General features: G+C 38.9%; 1 protein-coding gene across 1 annotated transcript in view; it reads left to right on the top strand.

The window, feature by feature from the left end:
- Positions 1-11500: 11500 nt before the first annotated feature.
- LOC124607041 (DNA polymerase delta subunit 2) overlaps positions 11501-17724 on the top strand; it is a 108842-nt gene continuing 102618 nt past the window's right edge. The window contains exon 1 of the mRNA XM_047139215.1: positions 11501-11851. Coding sequence (XP_046995171.1) covers positions 11617-11851 — 235 coding nt within the window. The 5' untranslated portion in view covers positions 11501-11616. The remainder of the gene's footprint in view (positions 11852-17724) is intronic.

Here is a 17724-nt window from a genome sequence, read left to right as displayed (position 1 = left end):
AGAGGTATATATTCTAGTGCATGGAGGTTGCTAATCGATGGCAGCATGCTTCAAGATATAAATAAGTGTACAGAAAGGAGAGCATGACAACAGCTACATGATGATGATTGGACCATTAGCATTGATGCAATAGAAGCCGAAATATCACCTATAAATTTACGAGGCATGTATGGAGCAAAAACCTTTCTTTTGAAGCTGTTGTGGTCGAATACATGGGGACCAGCATTTTTTCGGAACACAATGAGCAGAAATAAGTTCACCAAAATTCTGCAGTTTATGCGATTTGACAGCTTCACATAGACTAAAGACAGATCGTTTGGCAACTGGCTACCCCTGTGTGGAATCCTTTCATTGCCGACTCCTTACTGTGTTACATTCCAGGTGAAAATATAATTGTGAATGAGCAACTGTTTCAATGCAAGGCTAGCTGCTCTTTCATTCGATACGTGACAATAAACCAGACAAGTTTGGAATAAAGCTTTGGTTTGCAGTTGATACGAATTCTGAGTATCTGGGGAATGGGTTTCCTTACCTAGCAAAGATGAGCAGCGTCCCACAGGTGTTCTCTTGCAGAGCATGTTGTAACGTGTCTTATGCAGCCCTTTGTTTCTGCAGGAAGAAACATAATCTCTGACAATTTTCTAACAATTAAACGCAAAAAATTTGAAACGTAAGAGTACAAGCATTGTAGGCTCAGTGAAGAAACCTAGAAGGGAAATACCTCGATCAGCAAAATCTGCTGTAGTACCTTCGCACACAACTGTTCTTTATAAGTCAGGTGACATGACTCTAACATGCTATCAGGGGAAAAAGAACCAAAATGTGCTTATTTTGAGTTCAATGCATGACACAGTAACTATCGATGAATGAAATTCTAAAAAGCTACCAGAGTCAATGACCTACTACAATAACACCAAGTATGGCGTTGACGTAATCGATCAAATGGCTCGGATTTACACTGTGAAGTATGAATGCCGCAGATGGCCCATGCACGTTTTTTCAATGTCTTGGACTTAGCATCTATAAATGCTTGGGTACTCTATAAGGCAGTAACAGGAGGAAAATTAAGCAGACTTCAGTTTAAATACAACCAGCAGAAGAGTTGACTTCAGCTAAAGCCACAAGGCTACTAAATACTCTTCCTCATATAGTATCACAACATTGCAACATTCGGAAGACATGTCAAGTTGAAGGGTGTAGAGGCAAGAATAGAAACAAACATTTATGTATAAAGTTTGGCAAGTATGTTTGCGGACCATTTTTAAGCAATGCTGAATACACCTGTGTGAGGTGTCACAACGTAGCAGGTGGTTTTGAATGATTAAAAGCAGGGTTTTAAATGTTTTCTCTAGAATATATTGTGCTTTTCAGATACTTGTGTTAAAACACGGTTTTCCTTTCTACAGAAAGCTATTCATTTCACATTTTGTTACATAACCTTTTGATTAATTTATAGGCGTAAAATGTTCATTGTACCATGTAATTCTACAGAAAAAAGTAAAACTGTATCCTGGTAAACTGTAACTTGTCTGAAATAAACTGATGTACTTTAAAATGTGTTTACTTTTTTTAAAACGAAACTGCACCCATCAAAATGACGGGTTGGTCCATCTAGGTAGATCGAAATCCCCAGACCTTCTTGTGTTAACTCGCTCAATCCCTCACGGCGCGATGGCTACTGTTCCAGCGGCGTAATTCAGTACTATACCCGTGACCCAGTACGATGGTAGCACGGTCTTCTCCTTGTGAATTCGCTTGTTGCATTATTAAGAAGTGGCTATAGTGTGGCGCAGAGAGCTCTGTCCCCGAATCGACCCAGTGACCCTTCTATTCGGCATCTTCTGGCGGAGTTCATCCACCTCACAGGTGACCCAACTGGTGAGGCCGTAGTCCCTTCATCCTCACCAGCTACCTGTATAAGTACCACACAAACATCTTTCTGGAAACATCTGGGATGGCATCTTCTGCATTGACCTATTGGAGCGATACCGACATCTTCTGTCGAGCAGGGTAGCGGCAAAGTCGTTGTACGAAGTGTGCCATCCCCTAACTAACCATTGGTTTCTTTGTGACTTCTTTCTCCCCTCAAAGGATGCCCTCATGCCTGTTTGTTGCGAAGTTTCTAGGTCGACGACTGACTCCTCAGTCGTTGATCTATTCTTCTCGCGTTGGGCAGAAAAGTCGACACACGTGCCAGCTCTCCATTGTTTTACCTCTATGCTGGCGTGGTCGGGCATTGCCCTGTCGTCCCCCTCCACATCACCAGATACGTCATGCACACGAGTTTAGTTTGGCAACATTTCCTGGAGCATTGACTTCTGGTGTACAAATGGAGCTGGCCATTGTTCTCCTTGGATGCATTGCCCATCTGTTGGGTTGTTAATCTATCAAAGTGCTGACTGCTGCTGCGCCAACTCTGCTCGTCATCAGCCTTCTCACATTGAGCAGAAACATGACCAATGTCGACACACGTGCTGGCTTTCCTTGTTCGACTGCTGACGATTCAGCATATTGTGGCTAATGTGTCAAAGTTTCTAAAATGTTCACTTAACCTATAACAAATCCTTATGTATTTTTCTGCCAGATCTCTTCTTTGAACAATGATTATACACAACCATAAATAACAAACAACTATTATACATAATTACTATACACTATACATACCAGAACGTTATATAATGGCAAGACAGAGATTTTGAAACCAGGTTTTAAATTGTAAGACGTGTCCAGGGGCAGATGTGGACTCTGACCACAATTTTTTGGTTCTGAACTGCAGATTAGGACTGAAGAAACTGTAAAAAGGTAGGTATTTAAGGAGATGGGACCTGGAGAAACTGAAACAACAGGAGGTTATAGTGAGTTTCAGAGGGAGCATTAGGGAAAACTGACAAGAACAGGGGAAAGGAACACATTAGAAGAAAAATGGTTAGCTTTGAGAGATGAAATAGGAAGGCAGCCGAGGACCAAGTAGGTAAAAAGACGAGGGCTAGTAAAAATCCTTGGGTGACACAAGAGATATTGAATTTAATAGATGAAAGGAGAAAATATAAAAATGCAATAAGTGAGGTAGGTGAAAGGGAATGCAAAAGTCTAAAAAATGAGATGGACAGGAAGTGCAAAATGGCCAAGCACGAATGGCTAGAGGACAAATCAAGGATGTAGAAACATTTATCACTAGAGGTAAGATAGATGTTGCATACATTAAAGATGTCTTTGGAGTAAAGAGAACCACCTCTATTAATAGCAAGAGCTCAGATGGAAAACCAGTTCTGAGCAAAGAAGGGAAAGCAGAAAGGTGGAAGGAGTACATAGAGCGTCTATACAAGGGCGATGTACTTCAGAGAGAACCAAGAGAACCACTTGTATGAATATCAAGAGCTCAGATGGATAAACAGTTCTGAGCAAAAAAGGGAAAGCAGAAAGGTGGAAGGAGTACATAGAGAGTCTATCCTAGGGCGATGTACTTCAGGACAACATTATGGAAACGGAAGAGGACACAGATGAAGATGAGAAGGGAGATATGATACTGTGTGAAGAATTTCACAAATCACTAAAAGACTTAAGTCGAAACAAGGCCCCAGAAGTAGACAACATTCCGTTAGAGCTACTGATAGCCTAGGGAGAGCCAGGCATGACAGAACACTTCCATCTGGCGAGAAAGATATATGAGACAGGTGAAATGTTACAGACTTCAAGAAGAACATAGTAATTCCAATTCCAAAGAAACGAAGTGCTGACGGTTGTGAAAATTACCGAACTATCAGTTTAATAAGTCATGGATGCAAAATACTAACACAAATTCTTTACAGAAGAATGGAAAAGATGGCAGAAGCCAACCTCACAGAAGATCATTTTGGATTCCGGAGAAATGTTGGAACACGCGAGGCAATACTGACCCTACAGCTTCTCACAGAAGATAGGTTAAGGAAAGATAAACCTATGTTTATGGCATTTGTAGATTTAGAGAAAGCTTTTGACAATGTTGACTGGAATACTCTCCCTCAAATAAGAAGGTGACAGGTGACAAATACAGGGAACGAAAGGCTATTTACAATTTGCACAGGAACCCGATGTTAGTTATAAGAGTTGACAGGCACATGAAAATGAAGCATGGTCGAGAAGGGAGTGATACAGGTTTGCAGCCTATCCCCGATGTTATACAATCTTTGTATTGAGCAAGCAGTAAAGGAAACGAAAGAAAAATTTGGAGTAGGAATTAAAGTCCAGCGAGAAGAAATAAAAACTTTGAGGTTTCCCGATGATATTGTAATTCTATCAAAGACGGCAAAGGACTTGGAAGAGCAGTTGAACGGAATGGACAGTGTCTTGAAAGGATATCTTGTCTTGTCTTGAAAGAATATCAACAAAAGCAAAACGAGGATAATGGAAAGTAGCCGAATTAAATCCGGTGATGCTGAGGGATTAGATTAGGAAATGAGACAATTATATACTAGATGAGTTTTGTTGTTTGGGAAGCAAAATAACTGATTTTTTAAAATAACTGATGATGATCGAAGAAGAGAGGATATAAAATGTAGACTGGCAATGGCAAGGAAAGCGTTTCTGAAGAAGAGAAACATCGAGTACAGATTTAAGTGTCAGGAAGTCGTTTCTAAGAGAATTTTTATGGAGTGTAGCCATGTATGGATGTGAAACATGGATGATAAACACTTCAGACAAAAAGAGAATAGAAGCTTTTGAGATGTGGTGCTACAAAAGAATGCTAAAGATTAGATGGGTAGATCATATAACTAATGAGGAGGTACTGAGCAGAACTGGGGAGAAGAGAAATTTGTGGTATAACCTGACTAAAAGAAGGGATCGGTTGGTAGGACACATTCTGAGGTATAAAGGGACCACCAATTTAGTACTGGGGGGGAGGGAGGGGGAAGTGTGGGGGGTAAAAATCGTAGAGGCAGACCAAGAGATGAATACGGTAAGCAGATTCAGAAGGATGTAGGTTGCAGCAGTTACTCAGAGATGAAGAGGCTTGCACAGGATGGGGTAGCATGGAGACTGCATCAAACTGGTCTTTGGACTGAAGGCCACAACAACAATTTGATGGAGAAAAATTGATTAGTAGGAATATTACATCAGGAATATCTTCTGTCGCTTTAGCTGCCAGAAAAATGGTAGTGCAACAGACTCTTCCGTCTTGGTTTCGTCTTATATATTACACCTGTCATTGATATTGAAGCTCGACCCCTCACACTGCTCCTACAATTCTGTGCAATTCTGCTCACCTGCATCCATTCCAACATTGGCGACCTGTCTTATATTTGCACGATACGAACTGAAGAAGCCTCCCTGAAACGGGTTTTTATTGTGGTATTATGGTACTGAGAGCCAACCCTTTGTTTTTTAACTTCCACCCTTCTGCTCAAGATCTAAGCAGTACAGTACATGTGACTGATGAGGGGTTTTTGCTATGGTGATTCATTAGGTCGACTGGGCATATCTTTGATCAAATTTGCAACTCAAAAACCCATTACTTATGAAGCAAGTATTATCTAAATCCAACAATTACGTTTGATGTGCAGATGGACAGACGGAAGACTATCAAGTCCATGGAGCAGTTGAGGATGTCGACCAGAAAACAGTCCATGGAGATACAATTTAACAGCACCAAGAGACCACCAATTTCACAATTAAATTTCGTCGTAAATGTGGAACGAAGGAGTAACAAAATGCAACAAATATGGAATCGCCTCCAAGCAGACATCTGATGATGCAGACAAACTGTTAGCGCAAATGGCAGAATCTCTAGCTTTGGCTCACAGTTGTGCTGCAACTGTGGGGGAAGATGTTTACCTACCGGTAATAGTGATGGGTCTCGATACTTCCCTCAATGTACATTTCCTTAAGCCAGGGAACGGTACTCAGCTCCTCTACCATCTGGGAAGTGCAGTGGAGAAGACTGTTGCCAACCACATGCTCTTCCTCCACACAGTGAATGGTTGTGACTCTACATCCACATTATTCAATCAAGGCAATGTTAAATTTCTCAACACTCTCTCCCAAAATCGGTAGTTCAAAACAGACATTAGTGAACTTACTGATCCTTTAGCCAATGTAAAGGAAATAACAGCTGCTGGTGAAAAATACTGATTGACCTTTATGGAGGTAAAAACCTAACCACGTTACTCATCAAGCTGAGATACAAGTAGTACTTTACGTCAGCCTACAAGGCACCAGCAGACAGTGCTTCCGTAACTCCTACTGAATATGCAGCTCAACAATGCCCCTTCAGAGGTTTCCACCTGGTGCAAGAGTGGATCAGAAACAACTTAGATCCAGAGCAGTGAGAGTGGACATTGACAAAAAATCGCTTCGCTCCTATTCACACATTGAAATCCCCAGCTTGTGAGAAGCTTCTTCAGGTAAGATTATATTAGATTAGTTAAGATTAGATATACTTTTCAGTTCAATTGATTCAAATCCTCTTGGGATATGGAACATATTAGAAAGAAATATGCAATAAATATTTACATATTAAGTGCAGGTATTGAATGTACCTTCCACAGATCACAAATAAAATTGCCTTTGTGGATGCACAATCGATCAAAAACAATCTTAGGCATTTTTACATTTAAAAGGATACAGAACTTGTCTCCAAATATTAAATGAGCAATATACTCAGTGCACTATTGTAGCCATGAATCGTCAAAGCTAAAAAAACGTTTTGCAGCACTTATTTACAATGACCACATTATTGTCCAAAATTTGTGCAGAAGTATGTATGCAATATTCACATTACATGATAAAACTGAATTTTAATATTAATCATGTTATTGAAAATGTGTATTGCTGTATAGTGGTCATATTTCTGAACCAAACTAAGTGATTTTAAATGTTCTTGGTAGTTATTCTTATTTCTGGTATTGATTCCATAAACTGAGGTGTTGGTTTGAAAAAAAAAAAAGATATATTTTTAACGATAAATTTCATTAAGGAATAAATACATTGGGAAGCAGTAGTAAGTGTTGCACCCGTGCAGAACATTCTTGAGTTCACACCACAAATAATTGGTACTGCACATTTTTGGGCTCAGAAAACTTTAGCTGTATCTTGCAAACATAGGACAGATTGGCAATGTCACTGTCAGCATAGACGAGCAGGACTGTTCTCCACGAAACTGTGGTAGTAAAGTGGAGAAAGGTTGTACACGAAAAAGAGCTTTAAAATTATGCAGACCAAAAGAAAACCTCCCATATTTAATTATTCTACAATTTCTAATATTGTTAGGAAATCAGTACTATACTAAATGAAAAAAGTGAATTTAACAATATATGTTCGAAGTAACTGACACATACAACTTACATTTGGTCACCACAGCCACTAACTAATAGTTATAACAGGAAAACAAAGATGTCTGTGAACATCATACTCTGATATGATTCCTATACAGTTAATTATTCCTGGAATCTGACCAAATATTTATTCTTCAGATAACAATTGTGCTGAACTGCCAGCTAAATTAACGTCAGATGGAAGGTAGCATAATTCAGAATGGAGAGAGCTAACAAAGCACATGCGCAAAAGAAGCAGACAATGAGATCAAAAAGTGAGATCGAGGACCCTTGTATAGTAGTTTATATAATCACTTATGTTATGATCTTTGTCCATTTAAAGTTTACATTAATGGTTACATCTCTGGTATCCCTGATACGGTTCAGATATCCCTAAAGTTTTATGCTTTTAGTTCACGAACTTTACAGTGTCTGTTGCCACATATTAAGATTAATAAATTCAGGGAAAAGAATTGTAAAGTTTGGCTGTCAAGCCATAACCTTCCACAGCCCCTGACGATTTGCCTGGACCATCCATTGCCCAAACCACTCATATGGACTATCTAGTGTCTGACAAAAATTGTTTGGGCCACCAACATCCAAATGGAGTAAAAATAGTGAGTACATGGCGGTAGTATAGGTACTTATTGTTAAATGTATAGTTCCATCCTTTATATCTCAATTCTGTCAATAAATAACTCCTTTCTGTTCCAGATGGAGAATCTTCTTCAAGTGATGGCCCTATCACAGGCTATAAATTCACTGATTTCATGATACATGTACATTACTATATACAGAGTTCATATTCACCTTTCCGTTCAGCATCATGTATATATGTTGTAAACACAATTTGTTAATGTTTTCATCAAATAAATTTTCCCATCAATTAATTCAAAAAAACATCTTTTACAGCAATTCAACCAAAATATAGCGCCGATAACTCTTTTTTCGTGATTTTCGCTTTGCTCCCTCCTCCTTTATGAGGAAGCTGAATGTTACAGATGTCTCTTGTAGTAAATTTAATGTGCTCTCACTTGGTGTAGGGATCTCGTCGGTAACATACATACCAGTATTTTTTGAGTTGTAGGAGGTGGTTTCTTGACATTTCCCTAAAAGAGCCAAAAAATTGCTGCTTATCAGCACACTCTAATGCCGATGCCACTTGTAAGAAAATAAAATCCAAGAAGTGCTGTTCGCAGGACATTTTGTGTGCTCTAATTTTACATTGAGTGAGTGTCTTCGGAAAACGAACAGTTTTCGAGATATAGCTGAAAAAAGTACAAACATTTTGGTTTTCTTGCGTTTTTCATTGTGAAGCTGACATCCTAAAAGACAGCAAACTTGAAATTCAGATTCTGCAACCCAAAAGACTTGTAAAACTATTGAAGAAGAAACTTCCGCAATTTTACTATGGAATAACCACCACTTGACTGGGCTACTCTACAAACATGCTGATAGAATTGTGTATCAGTTACTAATTACATTAATAATATAGTGTATTTCTTATATATTATATTAATTGTGTATAAATTTCAAATGGCGACTGCATTTCAAATCATGGCATTGGCAGTGGCCATAAGCGAAACAGAATGGGATGGGACATTAACATCAAGGTTTCTGGAGAAGGAATCTGTCTGCATCTGTTCACTCATTTTATGAAAATGGATTTTGTGATTTTGTGTTTCTTAGGCTTTATTATATTAATTTGTGCTGCTTTCGAGACACACTGGAAAGTTCTGTGACAACTTGTTTATTTCTTTCGTGAGTACTCTTACAAGAGGAAGGTAAGTATCTGAAAGCAGACAACTATTTAGATTTTACACACACACACACACACACACACACACACACACACACACACACACATACACACACACACACACACATACACGCACACACACACACATACACACACACACACACACACACACAAACACACAAACGCAACTCATACACACATGCCTGCAGTCTCTGGCCTCAGTAGCAAGCTGATTGGCTGAAAGCTCATTTTCTGACTGTATTTTTGTTTTTCCTATCTGCAACTCAGGATCTTCACTATATGAAGACTTTCTTTGTGTAGAGATGAGTCACCCCAGGACGTTATTCCATATAACATTGTTGAATGACAGTATGCAAAGTATATCCATTTACTTATTTATCTGTCCCCAATGTATTCAATGTTTAGGAACTAAGTAGTGCAATGAGTTACAAAGTGTGCTTTCTTCCAGTTTAAATTTCATCAATATGGACCTCTAAAAATTGTTTGATGTTACTTACTTAATTAGTGTCATGTTCCATGGATCCTTTGCAAACGTATTGGTAATGTTGTGGAACAAGTCATTTTACACTCATGTAAATACTGCTACATACTAACACTTTACAATGTTTTTTTTCTTCATGAGGTTATTATTTTCTTGCCATGTGTTACACTTATCATTGGTGTAGTACATCTACATGTACAGAATTGAATATGTTATGGCTTTTGAAATTCATAGTGGAACCATTTATAGAAAGACCATTCACAGAAAAGCACTGAATTATATTTTTAAGAACATTATTTACCATTTCTTCCGTTGCTGTATGTATGTTTTGGTTGATTATGATATTAGTGTCATCTGCAAAAAAGTCCGCCCCTGGTAGCTGGCTGGTCCGGGTGGCTGAGTGTTTCTAGACGCTACAGTCTGGAACTGCGCGACACTAAGGTCGCAGATTCGAATCCTGCCTTGAGCATGGGTGTATGTGTGATGTCCTTAGGTTAGTTAGGTTTAAGTAGTTCTAAGTTCTAGGGGACTGTTGACCTCAGAAGTTAAGTCCCATAGTGCTCAGAGCCATTTGAATTATTTGAACCTGGTAGCTGAGAGGTCATTGCGACAGAACGTCGCCCAGGCTCGATTCACGGCTGGGTTGGAGATTTTCTCCACTCAATGACTGGGTGTTGTGTTGTCCTTATCATCATCATTTCATCCCCATGGACACGCAAGTCACCTAAGTGGCGTCAACTCGAAAGACTTGCACCAGGCGACCGGTCTACCTGACAGGGGGCCTTAGCTACACAGTATTTCCATTTCCATCTGCAAAAAGAGCTGACTCTGCTTGTATATTATACAGAAGGTAGTTTTCTTGTGGGAGAAACAATTATAGATCTAAGGATGAATCAGAAAACAATCTCTCTCGCTTATATTGGCCGAATTATCAAATACGCTTTCCTGCATTTTTGGTTAGATATGACATTAAGTATGGTTGTCTATATAATTAATTCCATAAAACCTCAGTTTATCCAGAAGAGTATTGTGATTCACGATGTCAGATGTCTTAGATGGGACACAGAAAATATGAACCGATGCTATTTTATTATTCATCACTTGTTAGATTTGGTGGGTGATTGTGAAAATGCATTTTCAGTTGACCAAATACTGCGATTTACTGAGCACAGGATACTATCCTAGAAGACATAACCTTCTCAGAAGTTTTGGAAAATGATATCAGTTATAAAATAGGATCAGTAGTTAATGACATCTCTTTTATTGCCTTTCTCATAAAGGGATTTAACAATGGTATATTTCGACCTCTCTGATCTGAGTTAGTGGTGCATTGCATATTACTGGGGAAAAGGTCTTCAGCAATCGGTTATAAACACTATCAAATCCATATGAACTTCCGTTTTTGAGAATGTATATAATTTCTTTTACTTAAGGAGAAGTATGTGAGATTTCTATCTGACTGAATTTTATGTGAGTTGCTGCGCACCTACTGCGTATTCTTTGCTTGATATCTCCAGGAAATACAATTGCATTTTGCGTTCACGAGATACTTCAATCCCTTTAGTGATCCTGGATTCTTACGTGGTAGTTTAATGTCCTTTCCTATTGGTTTATGTAGAAAGCAATTGACTAAATTTTACATCTGTATTTGGTTCCTTATTAATTTCATCCCAGATCATCTGTTCTAAACTATTCTTAACAACGTTTATCCTGGAGTTATTAATTATTCTAACTGATTAATTATTCTGACTGATGTAATAGGCAGTAGATCATAGGGCTACTAACATGTTTCCAAATGCAAGGTGACTGCACAAGGTTTGAGAAAATACTAGTATTGATATGAAAGTTTTCACAGCGTGTGAAAGACCCTGCATAGCTCTCTGGTAAACCACAGTCTAACATATGTTAGACTGTGGGTAAACTGACGTTGTGAATGACCTTTGCTTACAGTAGAGTGTAATATCTTCTCATATACGTCTAAACTCCGTAAGTTTGAGTTTGGCGCCGAGAGATGATTGTTGATTTGTTGTTAGTGTTACTGTGAGTGGGGTATTGTAATTGTTAGGATGATCATTGAGCCATCAAAGAATTTAGATGATGTGGGGAAACTGTTGTGTGCACCTCATGAGGGTAATGACCATATTGAAGATGTTTATTCTCGGAAGGAATGCGATTACAAAAATTTATCTGACAGGTTTGCCTATAAGGCGAAAGACTTCTCGAAGCAGTTTGCTCATATTTATGCCGTCAGACTTGTGCAGATGCGATGCATCATAGAAAAGCCAGTGCGACAAAAGTGGGGTAAGTAATTTGGTAGTGCTTACTTGTTTTTGGAGTATCATCCCGCCACACCAGTTGGTCTATGTAGTAAGGAACGGCGAAAATTATAAGTGCCGTAAAATGGCTTGGAACATAGAAGCACAAAGAAAGGAAGCAGTTTTTTTTATCTTGCAAGGGAAAGCCTTATGTAATTTTTATGTTTCGAAATACTGAACTTGTAGCATAAAGTAATTATACTAATTTCGATGTGCGCCAAGAGAAGTTTTCAGTGGAAAGTTCATATGTGAATAAATAATTCATGTGACGTTTCACTTTAGCGTAATGAAACTATAAATCCTGAGGGTTACACGCACTAAAGACTTACAGGTAAGAAATTCTTTATTAAAACGACTTTTTAGAGAAGCTGCTCGCTCAGTTCCCCACGCCCTTTCTCCCCAACCTCTGTCCCTGTTGGTTTTTCGTATAAAGACTTAAAATGACCAACTTTCGAAAATGTTGAGATGTTTGGCCATCTTCAGTTTTTATGAAATTGGTACCTGCATGAACTTTCATCAGCTGTCATATGTAATTTCCAGTAAGTGCTGGATTCATTTTCAGAAGTATCTGTCAGATCAAAAATAAAATAGGACCAAATGAAGATCAGAAACCATTGGACATGGCCCTGTTTCTCGTTGGACGGATTACAGGATTTTGTTGTGACAAATGTTGCCAGTATTTTAACAAAGTGGTCTATAGACAATGAGTAAAAAGGAACTGGAAATGTGACTGACTATGAGAACATTGTATGTTTTTCTGTCAGAAACTAAGTAAATCATGATTAGCTTCTAAAATTACCGTATGCAAATTTTGCTCGTCTTTGACTCTATGTATTTTGAAAATAACATCTGTTTTCATAATTGCTAACCGCTGAAATAGTGTGTTTTGAACTCTTCATCAAAATATGTATATAAATCCATTTTGGTGTCATTTCAATTATTGTACAAATTTGGTATGTGCATATGTTAAAATGTAGTGTTAACCTGCTGCACATAGTCCCATCATTGGGAATGTAATTCACAAAATTTTGAAACCATTCATTGTAATTGCTCAGTAAGAAGTAGCCCCACTTAAGCACTTCTAAGTGTTTACTGCATCTACTGCCATCGAAAAATACGTCTTTGCCTTGCCAAAAGTTTTATAGCCTTTTCCTGTACATTTTGGCTTTTTCCTGAAGCACATATTTCTTCCGTGGCCTTTAATGGACCAATTTTGAGAAATTAAGTTCATGTTGTTGATTTTTTTCTGGGCAGGTGGGTTTATTTCAGTGAAGAGTTCGAGCCAATGGCATCTGAAGAGTTGCACAGATGGTGTCCTCCAAATATGTGATGACTACAAGCTATTGTTTTAAATCTAGTACTTTGTCACAGACTGATCTGTAGTGTGGCTTGAGGCCTAAGAGGCAGGGGAAGTTTGGCTGTAAGTTGTTGAAGACAGTGTATGTGCCATGAAAATTTTTTTTGCTGCATTTCATAGTTACAGGCAAAAAGGAATACAAACGTCTCAAAAATGAGATCGACAGGAAGTGCAAAATGGCTAAGCAGGGATGGCTAGAGGACAAATGTAAGGATGTAGAGGCCTATCTCACTAGGGGTAAGATAGATACCGCCTACAGGAAAATTAAAGAGACCTTTGGAGATAAGAGAACGACTTGTATGAATATCAAGAGCTCAGATGGAAACCCAGTTCTAAGCAAAGAAGGGAAAGCAGAAAGGTGGAAGGAGTATATAGAGGGTCTATACAAGGCCGATGTACTTGAGGACAATATTATGGAAATGGAAGAGGATGTAGATGAAGATGAAATGGGAGATACGATACTGCGTGAAGAGTTTGACAGAGCACTGAAAGACCTGAGTCGAAACAAGGCCCCCGGAGTAGACAATATTCCATTGGAACTACTGACGGCCGTGGGAGAGCCAGTCCTGACAAAACTCTACCATCTGGTGAGCAAGATGTATGAAACAGGCGAAATACCCTCAGACTTCAAGAAGAATATAATAATTCCAATCCCGAAGAAAGCAGGTGTTGACAGATGTGAAAATTACCGAACTATCAGCTTAATAAGTCACAGCTGCAAAATACTAACACGAATTCTTTACAGACGAATGGAAAAACTAGTAGAAGCCAACCTCGGGGAAGATCAGTTTGGATTCCGTAGAAACACTGGAACACGTGAGGCAATACTGACCTTACGACTTATCTTAGAAGAAAGATTAAGGAAAGGCAAACCTACGTTTCTAGCATTTGTAGACTTAGAGAAAGCTTTTGACAATGTTGACTGGAATACTCTCTTTCAAATTCTGAAGGTGGCAGGGGTAAAATACAGGGAGCGAAAGGCTATTTACAATTTGTACAGAAACCAGATGGCAGTTATAAGAGTCGAGGGACATGAAAGGGAAGCAGTGGTTGGGAAGGGAGTAAGACAGGGTTGTAGCCTCTCCCCGATGTTGTTCAATCTGTATATTGAGCAAGCAGTAAAGGAAACAAAAGAAAAATTCGGGGTAGGTATTAAAATTCATGGAGAAGAAATAAAAACTTTGAGGTTCGCCGATGACATTGTAATTCTGTCAGAGACAGCAAAGGACTTGGAAGAGCAGTTGAATGGAATGGACAGTGTCTTGAAAGGAGGATATAAGATGAACATCAACAAAAGCAAAACAAGGATAATGGAATGTAGTCTAATTAAGTCGGGTGATGCTGAGGGAATTAGATTAGGAAATGAGGCACTTAAAGTAGTAAAGGAGTTTTGCTATTTGGGGAGCAAAATAACTGATGATGGTCGAAGTAGAGAGGATATAAAATGTAGGCTGGCAATGGCAAGGAAAGCGTTTCTGAAGAAGAGAAATTTGTTAACATCCAGTATTGATTTAAGTGTCAGGAAGTCATTTCTGAAAGTATTCGTATGGAGTGTAGCCATGTATGGAAGTGAAACATGGACGATAAATAATTTGGACAAGAAGAGAATAGAAGCTTTCGAAATGTGGTGCTACAGAAGAATGCTGAAGATTAGATGGGTAGATCACATAACTAATGAGGAAGTATTGAATAGGATTGGGGAGAAGAGAAGTTTGTGGCACAACTTGACCAGAAGAAGGGATCGGTTGGTAGGACATGTTCTGAGGCATCAAGGGATCACCAATTTAGTATTGGAGGGCAGCGTGGAGGGTAAAAATCGTAGAGGGAGACCAAGAGATGAATACACTAAGCAGATTCAGAAGGATGTAGGTTGCAGTAGGTACTGGGAGATGAAAAAGCTTGCACAGGATAGAGTAGCATGGAGAGCTGCATCAAACCAGTCTCAGGACTGAAGACCACAACAACAACAACAACATGGTATTTTCAGGTTTGTTTTATGTATTTGAAGGCAGAACGAACAGTTCCACTTAATTCCTCTGTTTCCATGGAGGTCGTGTTATTTTTCAGTTTTTGTTTTAGTAATGTTCCCATATTGCTAGTGGTGTCATCCAATGGTCAGTCCTTGAGGCTAGGATATCCTCCACGCTGTGACATCCTTTGTCTATCTACAACTACATACATAATCCACAAGTCACCGTATGGCTACTTATTCCCTTTCCTGTTCCACTCGCAAATGGAGCGAAGGAAAAATGACTGTCGATTTATCTCCATAGTAGCCTTATTTTCTCTTCATGGTCCTTCTTTATGTAGGCAACAGTAGAATAATTCTGTAGTCAGCTGCAAATGCAGGGTCTCTAAATTTCCTCAATAGTTCAAAATCTTTTTTTGAGGCAACTGTTATCGATATACTTGGAAAAATGCATGAATAAAAACACACACACACAGTACATTTATTAACTACTGGTTTTCTCGCATTTGGGAGGACGACGGTTCAATCCCGCGTCCAGCCATCCTGATTTATGTTTTCCGTGGTTTCCCTAAATCGCTTCAGGTAAATGCCGGGATGGTTCCTCTGAAAGGGTACGGCCGACTTCCTTCCCCATTCTTCCCTAATCTGATGAGATCGATGACCTCGCTGTTTGGTCTCCTCCCCAAATCAACCCAACCCAACTACTGGTTTTAACTGTGGACCACCTTCACAGTGAAAAAATATCTATTGTACCAACTTCATATGTCATACACCATTGCCGACTTAAAAAGTAAGATAATTTATATTTATCACTGTAATCCAGGCTTAACCAAGCAGAAAGTCAGGAGTGATGTCCATAATCAAAACCAGCAGTAAATAAATTGTATAGCAAGACAGCATGATATGTATTGTGCATTTCTCCAAGTCTCTCAGTAGTGCTTCGTGAAAAGAATGTTGTATTCCTTTAAGGGATTCCTGTTTGAATTCAAGAAGCATTTCCACATTGATTGAACCAGCAGGTAACAAATGCAGCAGCACACCTTTGAATTTCTTTGGTTACTCTAATCCAACGTTGTGGGATCTCCCAAGCACTTGAGAACGTGGATAACTCAAGTGTTCTATAAGTGGTCTCCTCCAATGTGTGTCTGCCAGTATGGACACATTGCTTGTATTACATTGTTCCCTCAGGGTCATAATCTTTAAAAGCATCTTTAAGAAAAGCTTCTAGTTGTATTTTTCCTGGACATTTGTCACAATGTTGCAGTATACAATCTTTGTATTTCAAACTGCATATATTTTCTTCTCAAAGCATTGTAGTCATCTTGGCTTAAACATACTGAATGTGATCCAGAAGCACCAACTGTAGTACACCATTTCGGCCTGAGCTCACAAAATTTTGGGAAGCTCAGTTGATTTCCATATTGCTTACAAGAAGCAATGAACATTTCTTTCAGGTTACAAAGGATGAAGGGCATCTTTTTCCTGTTTATTCTCACTGAAACACAATCCTTATAGCATGCGCATAAATGAGAAAACTCATCTTCTCTAAACAAAGTGAGGACATTTTGTTTTTCTTCATCATTGAGCTTTTCCCCTTTTTGGTTTGCAGGTGTTGCCAAAATCCGAACTTCCATATTTAGTTTCCTAGACATCTTCAGCATTTTAGTCGAAACAGCAAATTCTTTAGCAGTTTTTTCTATAGTCCGCTAGCCACCAAGCGGTGTCTAGCAGAGGGCACAGTTTGCGCCAAAGTAACATTCCCCCCACCCCCTCCTCTGTTCCACTCAGGGATCGCGTGAGGGAAAAACGTTTTTTGCACTCTTCCACTTGTACTCGAGAATTATCTACTTGGCTCTCACCAGCAGCTGTGGCAGTTACCTTAGTAATGCTGCCTTGGGCCTTCAGAACTTTGTGCTTTATGTATCCCACTGAATCCCTTTTGCTGATCCGTTGCAGCTCTAATGGTGAGTCTCCAAGTGATGATAATGAAGTATTAACAACAAAGCAAGCATCAACAACATCCATGTCTTCAGTGGATGGGCTTATCCTGGTGAGATGATGTAAAATATACAAATTAGGCCATCAAAACATACTGTTTTAGTGCTTACCTTAAGCTACAACAATGATTACTGATCATTCAAACACTCGGTACTCAACACTAAGATTGTACAATGTCAACACCAAACATCACTCTGCACAGAAGACTGGCACTGTGAAAATTACTGATAATAAAAGCAATAATTGAAACTGGTGATTAAGCAATGTATCACTGCTATGTGGCTAGAACCTAAAAAAACTATTCCTGTTTTATAATGCCGATGGAAACTGAGTGACAATGCATATATGCACCACCATGCAGTGTAGGGCTACAACATTCTAAAGCAACATAGCATTCCATTATGATCTTCTGGATTTTATAATCTTAAGGGCATTTTCTGATGCTTTATTATATTTATATTCTATACTGTAAAATAATGTATAAACACTTCTTATTAGCATAGTTACAGTCCCTAAACAACCAGCAAATCTTATA

This window comes from Schistocerca americana, chromosome 3 (assembly GCF_021461395.2).
Source record: "Schistocerca americana isolate TAMUIC-IGC-003095 chromosome 3, iqSchAmer2.1, whole genome shotgun sequence".
NCBI lineage: Eukaryota > Metazoa > Arthropoda > Insecta > Orthoptera > Acrididae > Schistocerca > Schistocerca americana.
The sequence above is the reverse complement of the archived record's forward strand: the minus strand, read 5'-3'. Positions and strand labels throughout refer to the sequence as shown.